Raw genomic sequence first — 8,235 nt, forward strand, 5'->3', positions numbered from 1 at the left:
ATGCGCCAAAATATCCCGCTCTGCCTCTGAACTGCCTCTATCAGTAGCTACACACACATATACATTATTGCTTCTCTGCCTAATCATCCTCGAGAAGGCTTTGTTTGCCCCCCAGCTGTGTGTCGGATTGGCTGTTCTCCAGCGTGAAACCCTCCTCTCATATCAGCTCCTTCCCTTGTCTATTTTCTCCTTTCCTCTCCTTTTCTCCTCTCTTCATCTCCTCTCTAATTTCCTCACATTTGCGCCCTCCTTATACTCTCCCTTCCTCTTTAACTTCCTCCTATCTCTCCTCTCTTACTTTTATTCGCCTACAAATCTATGTGACTCAGCCTCACTAAGCCACCATTTCATAGAGAAGGAAAGGCACTGGTTACTGTGTCTCATAACCTTCACATGGAGGGAATAAAAATATCAGAGGGGGGAGAGGCTGTGAATTGAAGCTTAAGTTCTACTTTGTGGACAACAGTGAAGATGTGACGTTCTGCCACTGCCCTCTGGTGGTGACTCACTGTCTGCACAAGCATCCATAGCCGTACGCTGTATAGCTTTATGAATATAATCATATCATAACCACATTAATAAATATGAACACAAATAATTAAATTCACAATAAGGTAAGAGCCTCTACTGAGTTGTTTATAATAATAAACCGACAATTCATACAACACTGCTACCGTTACACAATGTGGAGCATCTGCTATACAGATCTAAGTCAGCTTCATACTAAAGAAACAAGCATTCATTAGGTCAAATTTAGGAGACCTGTCCTTATGTTCTTCAGTCCACAGGAGGGTATTATGGTCTGTAAACCCTACTGACTGTAATTGCTCATTAGCCACAAGGAACATTTTGGTGGCAGGTGTTTTCATCCAAGACCTGCTAATGAAAAGAGAGAACTGATACATACTGTAGCAAAACATACAACAAATGTCACATATGTGAATCTAAGCATTTCTCTAGTAAGTTAACAATTTCTCATTAACGTCATTTATGTTTAAATCATAAAACACACTCTTCCTTCACGACAAAGAGCAGCTGGATTTTTAAAAGCTTTGCCCTCTGGCTCATATATCTTATGAAAAGCCTACATTATACACTGCAGTACAAAAAACAACAGAAAAGTACCCTCAGGAGTAATGGTCTTGTTTACATTCTAGATAAATAAGCCTACCAAATATTATGCCAAGAAAATCCTGTTAACAACTTGACCTTTCAGACGCATTAGGTGTAAATATTAAATTTGAATCTTTTTATTTTTATATTAACCATTGAATCTATATTGTTTAATAACCATGGTTTTGTTTATATATTTTTGATTTTTTCCTGATCTCCTTGCACTTATCGAATAGATGTAGTACTCAGTACTTGCACCAAAGTCTCCCACTGCACTGAGGCTTTGGTGATTGCCCGCACTTATAAATTGCTTTGGATAAAAGCTTCTGCCAAATGAATGAACGTGAATGTAAATTTAATTTACCTTCCTCTTTTTCACATAGCAGTAAGTACTGTGTGTATGCACTGCTTGGTATTTAGTTGTGTGTAGAGTAGATTTACTTTAACAATACATATCAAATACAACATATTACCATAATAAATTACACACTATTAGACTATACACATGGAATACAGAGGGATATGGTAGATATAGATTTGACTATCTAATCCACTTAGTTGGTTTACATATGTAAGAGGAAATGCAGATTCTCATACACATAGTGTAAATAGAGTTTATGTTAATGAGAATAATTGAGGGAGAAAATGCACATGAAGGGTTCCTTGTAAATACTTTTGCAACTGTGGTGGGTTTCAGAAAAAGGAAAGGCACAGGAATACAGGAAAATCTTCAATTACATGAACAAATAAAGCAGGTAAACATTTGTTTATTATTTTAATGTTGCAGAATATAACTTTATAGTTTAATGGCAATATGAATTTTAGAATAAAAATTATAGTGGTTTATAATAGATAAAGTTGGGAGACTTGTAATGGAACTGGAGTGTCAACAGTAATTCTTTCAAGACAACTACATTATTAAAAATATTTTTAAATGACAAAAAAAAAAGTAAACAAAGTAAATACAACCCGTGCTTTCTGAAACATGTTAGTATCAATGATAACGTTTTGTGACAACTCAAAATTAAATGTTTCTGAACGACCGTCAGAAATTTGCGAATTTCGAAAAGGCGTTATTTCCTGCCACGTAACGGCGCATGCGCATCGCTCAGCTAGTTACTTGGCTACGTGTACCCGGTGTGTGGAAGTATCCAGGTATCTCACCTCTGCTGGGTTACAAGCTGCCATAAAACACCCCAAAAGCCTTAAAGGAGCGAAAGGATGGGAGGATCGCAGAGTGTGGAGATACCGGGAGGAGGCTCCGAGGGCTACCACGTCCTCCGGGTGAGTTTTTAGCCTCTACATCCTGCTGTTAGCTGTTAGCTTAGCGTCCGGCCAGAGGCGGAGCGTTCCCTGCTCTGTGTGTTGACGAGTGGCCGGGGATGTCTGCTGGGCCTCCGTCTTGGTTAACATCAACACCACGTCAGGAAAATGTTGTGAGCTTTAGAGCTGAATCGGTGCCACATACCGTTTCTTGGTACGGTTTGTGTACATGCCTGCTAAATTAACCAGTTAAATGTGCTAACTTAGCTTAGCTAAGCTCTTGTGCTGAAGCTAGCTTAAGCTACGTAGCTGCTGAATGACAGCTGCCAAGCTGGTTTTGTGAATGCATCCATTATCGGACCGGTCGCTGAGCAGAATGGTTCTTTTACCTTTTCTTGCTGGATTTGAACTATGAGAGCTCTGGTGTTTCAGTTAGGGGCTATGCCAGCATAGCAAATATCGCTGGATGGGGTTGGAGTTAGGCTTAATCCTGGGGGCAGGTTAAGTGGAGGAAAGCACATATCAATATGGAAAACATGCTTTAACACAACACATCTCCATCACATCAGCTCAGGTCCAACCTGTTCATGCTGTGTACACAGAGTATACTGCAGATGCTCTTTCATTTGCAAGAAATTCAATAGTATGCAAAAAGTGAGTGTCACTGACCAGCAGCAGCTCAGGTTGTCTGTCAACTCTGTGCAGGTTCAGGAGAACTCGCCTGGACACCGTGCAGGACTGGAGCCTTTCTTTGACTTCATTGTATCCATCAATAACACCAGACTGGTAAGGAAAGCCAGCAACTGTATCTAACGGGATCAAATATTAGCCACAGAGGACTGTATATTTCATGGTTGCCTCTTCTTTTTTCTTTTTATGCAGAACAAGGACAACGACACTTTGAAGGACTTGCTGAAAGCCAGTGTAGAGAAACCAGTTAAAATGCTGGTTTACTCCTCAAAGACGCTGGAGCTGCGGGAGTCCACTGTCACGCCCAGCAACCTGTGGGGTGGGCAGGGCTTGCTTGGTGTCTCTATTCGTTTCTGCAGCTTTGAAGGAGCCAATGAGAATGTTTGGCATGTGCTGGTAGGCAGCCCTGAAGTCTCATCTGAGTTCTACTGTTTTGTGATAAAGTGGTATTTTGTTTACTTTTACTCCCCCTCTTTATGTAACAGGAAGTGGAGCCGAATTCCCCAGCAGCCCTTGCTGGCTTGCGGCCGCACACCGACTACATCATTGGAGCCGACACAGTTATGAATGAGGTAGTTTATCGGCATTTCACGTTCTTGCTTCTGTCCCTCCTTCACATTCTCCACCTGCTAGTGATACTGAGCGTGTGTCTCCTCCTTTTGTCCGTCTGCAGTCAGAGGACCTGTTCTCTCTGATCGAGAGCCACGAGGGGAAAGGCCTGAAGCTCTATGTGTACAACACAGACACTGACAACTGCAGAGAGGTGGTCATCACACCTAACAGTGCCTGGGGAGGAGAGGGCAGGTAATTCCCTACACGCTTCCTGTTAGACTTACAGGTGTAAAGTGGAGTTTGTCCATGTTTAAGTGTTGGTTTACTTCCAAAAGAAACACGTCTTAACTTTCAGTTCATTGAATCTCACATTTGCCTGCTAATCAGACTATGTTGTTTTGCTTAATCATTGACAAATCTGTGGTGAATGACATATCCATCTCACTGATGTTGTTTCACAGAGTTTACGGAAACAGTAAGACGACACCCCAATTCTTAATCCCACTCACAAAGCTTTGATTTGCAGATTGTACAGCTGTTTCGTATTGAATCGCTAACAAAAATGAGATGGAGATGTTGCTGTTAATCAAAGGTCTGGAACCAGGCTAATCTCAAATGTATTTGAATGAAAACTGAGGTTTGTTGGTTTGATTCTTAATGTTATTCTGTCTCTCTCCCAGCCTTGGATGTGGGATTGGCTATGGATACCTTCACAGGATTCCCACCCGGCCTTTTGAGGAAGGGAAGAAGATCAGCTTCCCTGGAAACAATCCCAGTGAGCCCGTCAGTCCGCTGAAGGATGGATTCACTGAGGTCAGACCACACACTCGCTTCATATTCCTGCTTGAACTTTATTATAGTACTACTCCTCAGTTCAGATTGGAGACATGTTGAAAGGAAAACAGGTCTTAAATATGAATTTAATGGATGAAAATCTTAAAATCACCGTTTGTGTCAGCACTTGTGTTTTTCATCGTGTAGTTCCTTAAGATCTTACCTCACTGTTGGCTGTGTATCCCTGAAAAAGTCTGGTTTGCTGTGCTTCATCACATCAGCTAAAACTTCACCCATCAGTATGCAGAGTGTGTGCATGACATTGAGAAGATTCAAGTTTTGAGTCTTGTAGCCTCAGACTTCTTTTTAAGTGTTCACACTTTAAAAATACAGCTTTCCTCATTATGTATGCAGCAAAGCAGGCAGGAGGGACAGAGCGCAATGTTGCTCATTAGAGATAATTGCACGTTTGGATGAATGTGACCTTATCTGTTTGACAGCAGCATCTTTTCTCTGCCTCCCTCCTCATTCTCTCTTAACTCCTTCAGGTCCAGCTCTCAGCAGTGACCCCTCCTCCCACCGCACCTGCTGTCTCCACAGGACTAGAAAATTCACTGTCCGGCCTGTCAATCAGCACAGCCCCGCCCACCATGCCCAGTGAGCTGCAGACAGGTATTTCATTATGCTTGTTATGGGAAAAACAAAAATTTGTGATTGGAAAAACTATGTCATGCTCTCATAAACATTAAACATCCACTCCATATTCTTATCTAATCCGTGTGATGTTACGTTCCTCCTTCCCTGTAGGTTTGCCCACAGTCCCTCTGCTCCCCTCCTCCACCAGCCCCTCCCTCAGCCCCCTCACTCCACTGAATCCCGCCACCACCAACTTCAACCCCGCCACCACGCTACCAGGTGGGTGATTTCTCAAACATTCAAAGCACACGTCATCGCTCGGCTAAGTCAGTGAGCTTTTAGCACCAAAAGCCGAACGGTGGTGGAAACATTACAGCTGTCTCTCTGCAGATTTATACGGGTGTGTTCACACACCTGCATGAACAGACAAAGGTCAGCCTCAACTGCATTAGTCAATATGAAGTCTTAGTTTGTGTACACACACTTTGTTTTCTAAAGGCGAAGCCGCAATTGATAATAAAGTGATTAGCTTAAATTTTCAGATCAGTAGCAGAACTCACAGTCAGTGTGTTCCCATCAACCACCACCAACCTCGCTCGTACTTTCTCTGCTGTCATTCTGGTTTTTGCTTTCGTAGCCATGAACTGTCAGATGTCTCTGTGCCATGAATATTCTGTATTGTGGCTTCTTGGCTTTTCATGTCAGTGGTATCAGTCTGTGTTAAGATTAGCTTCAATCACATTTACAAAGTGGCACTTGTTTAAAAATATGACTAAATAATGACAGCTTGCCCTCACATGACATTGTTTGTGTGTGCGTGTGTGTTTGCGTAGGTCTGATGCCCCTCCCAGGAGGCTTACCTCCGCTCCCTAACCTCCCCAACCTCAACCTGCCGCTCCCAGACCTCAGTGCCGTGCCACTAGCGGGCACCAGCACTTTACCACCGGCAGTAGGGACGACAGGTAAACAAACAGTTGTACTTGTGCTGCAGTTACACATTTTCTCCATAAACTTCTAGCGGAATCAAGGTGGTCCCAAGGAGACATCGCTTTGTTTTAAGGCGTCCAGAGCCAACACGTTTGTGGAGCTGCTGTATACAAAACAAACAAGCTATTTATCCCATAATACATTGTGCATTGGAAAGATGCTTTTTAAGCTACTTATAATCTGAATTCAGTACTTTATCTGTGTTCAGGTCAGATCTGATGTAAGTATGTAGTACATACTGGGTGTAGTAATTTAGTAATTTTTAAATACAAATAGACAACACATCATCGTGTGACTGTAACATCTGACTTATTTTTCATCCCTTCCCTCTCTCTCCTGCAGTGCCATCCCTGGCCCCCCTCCCGCCCCTCAACTTGCCAGGTCTGGCCCCGTTCCCCCCTCTATCCACTGTGCTTCCCTCACAGCTGCCACCTCTCCTGCCTCAGGGAGTGGCCCCTCTCTTACCCACGTCCACCGCCGCCACTCCGGCCTCGGTCACAGTCACAGCAGCGCCCGCCGTCAACCCTGCCGCCGAGTCCACCGCGCCCACAGAAGCCGTCTCCACGAACGCCACGGAAGCACCGGCCCCCACGGAAACAACACTAACGTCGTCATAACCTGGGACACAAGATCCCGCTTGCCATCAAACCAAAACACACACCCGGTTTCTCTCTTTCCCTGTCTGTCTTTCTCTGTGTTTTTCTATTTATTTGGCCAAGAGGGACAGGCAGACAGCTGCACCAGTTCAGACACAGAGGTCATGCTCCGGTTATGGGTGAGGAAGCTTGTGTGGAGCGATGAAGGATGGATGGATATGAAGAATGGAGGACAGGTGTAGACCGATTGTACCAACATGTCTTTGTTACCAGATTGTCACTGAGCTACTGTAAGAGGAGGAAGAGGTCTACTCTTCGTTTTGTAGTTTGCTTTGCACTTCTGCAGTTACATCAAGGCAAAGAATTATCTTAGGATTTTCTCCCTTTCTGAGCCGGCGATCCTCCATTTCACAGTTATTTTTTCTACATAAACAGTGTATATTAATGGGGCTGGACGATTAATTGAATTTACTGAATGACTACCTACATCATGACTCCCATATAAATAAACTGAGAGTAGCTATAACAACCACTGATGTGTAACTGGAAATTTAACCAACCAGTCAGCCCACAGTCCGGTCCAGAAGTAATTTAACTGTTCATACTGGAGTAAGTCAGGACAAAGATATCAGACACGGGCCAATGATCATGCACTGCTGTATTAAAAAAACAGGTAAATATGAATTTATCATATATATCAAAAAATATTTTGGGTCTAATCGTCCAGCCCCAACACGTAACCTTTTTTATTAGTTAATAGACCCCTTGACCAATAGAATTATTTGATTGACGTATTCATTTTTGTTGAAATTTCTGTGCTGTTTCCACCCAATGAATGAATCTGCATTATTTTGCACCACATTTGTGTTTTGAAATTATTAGTCTGTCCCTTTTGTATGTCTCCATGTATACCCAGAATTCTACAGTACACGCCGTCTCTACCACACAGAGACCGTAACAGCCCGACGGCCATGCCAGAGGACGCCGAGGTTCACAAGAGCTACTGAGTAGAGTGTGTGTGTTTGCTGTTGGGTGATCATATGTAGGGTGAAACATGGATGTAGATTTATTAAATACACAGTACGTCTCCTCTTGGCATGGCCGAAGTGAATTGGTAAGCAGAGTTGCAGTGATACAGAGCAGCCACATGGTGTCGCTGTAACAGAGGTTTCTGAAAACATCTGCAGTATGCACAGTGCAAGCAATAAAGCCAAATAAATTTTACATGATGCCTCTCTGTGTTTCTATTTACAGTCTACAGTGTTTGTAGCTATTCTTTGACAGTCTCACCCTTTCTTTAGAGAAAAAAACGAAATGAGAAGATAAAGTTGTAATGAGAGCGCAGCGAAACTTGTCTATGGAAAACCAAAAGGCCCCATCCCTGCCACAGGCCGACAAGAAAGGCAGGTGCAGGTTACACTGACCAAAAAGCAGGTATTGCAAAAAACGTTAGTGAAAATAGTGAAAATTGTGTCAACACCTGCAAAATTCAGGTGTGAAATGGGCCACATGTGAAGATAAGTAAGAAATGACATAAAAAAATCCATCAGCAATTGAAAAATACAGGACTTGCACTTGAAAATGTCTAAAAAAAAAAAACGGCTTCATAAATACCTGCAGAACA

General features: G+C 42.8%; 1 protein-coding gene across 1 annotated transcript; it reads left to right on the forward strand.

Annotated features, from left to right (window-relative positions):
• The first annotated feature begins 2,218 nt into the window (after nt 1-2,218).
• LOC139628696 (Golgi reassembly-stacking protein 2-like) lies at nt 2,219-7,835 on the forward strand. Its single transcript, XM_071490672.1, has 10 exons — nt 2,219-2,397; nt 3,082-3,162; nt 3,259-3,462; nt 3,552-3,638; nt 3,740-3,870; nt 4,299-4,431; nt 4,941-5,064; nt 5,200-5,307; nt 5,862-5,990; nt 6,358-7,835. The coding sequence occupies exons 1-10, from the start codon at nt 2,335-2,337 to the stop codon at nt 6,630-6,632; spliced, it is 1,335 nt and encodes a 444-aa protein (XP_071346773.1). The 5' UTR covers nt 2,219-2,334; the 3' UTR covers nt 6,633-7,835.
• The last annotated feature ends 400 nt before the right edge of the window (nt 7,836-8,235 follow it).

Source organism: Trachinotus anak, unplaced genomic scaffold (genome assembly GCF_046630095.1).
Source record: "Trachinotus anak isolate AG129_WGS33_773 ecotype Australia unplaced genomic scaffold, CSIRO_AGI_Tana_v1 ptg000012l, whole genome shotgun sequence".
NCBI lineage: Eukaryota > Metazoa > Chordata > Actinopteri > Carangiformes > Carangidae > Trachinotus > Trachinotus anak.

Excerpts from the sequence above, each read along its gene's own strand:
- LOC139628696 (XM_071490672.1), top strand. The coding sequence starts at position 2,335 with ATGGGAGGATCGCAGAGTGTGGAGATACCGGGAGGAGGCTCCGAGGGC. Across the intron at positions 3,463-3,551 it reads AGAATGTTTGGCATGTGCTG|GAAGTGGAGCCGAATTCCCC; the intron begins GTAGGCAGCCCT and ends TTTATGTAACAG. Across the intron at positions 4,432-4,940 it reads TGAAGGATGGATTCACTGAG|GTCCAGCTCTCAGCAGTGAC; the intron begins GTCAGACCACAC and ends TAACTCCTTCAG.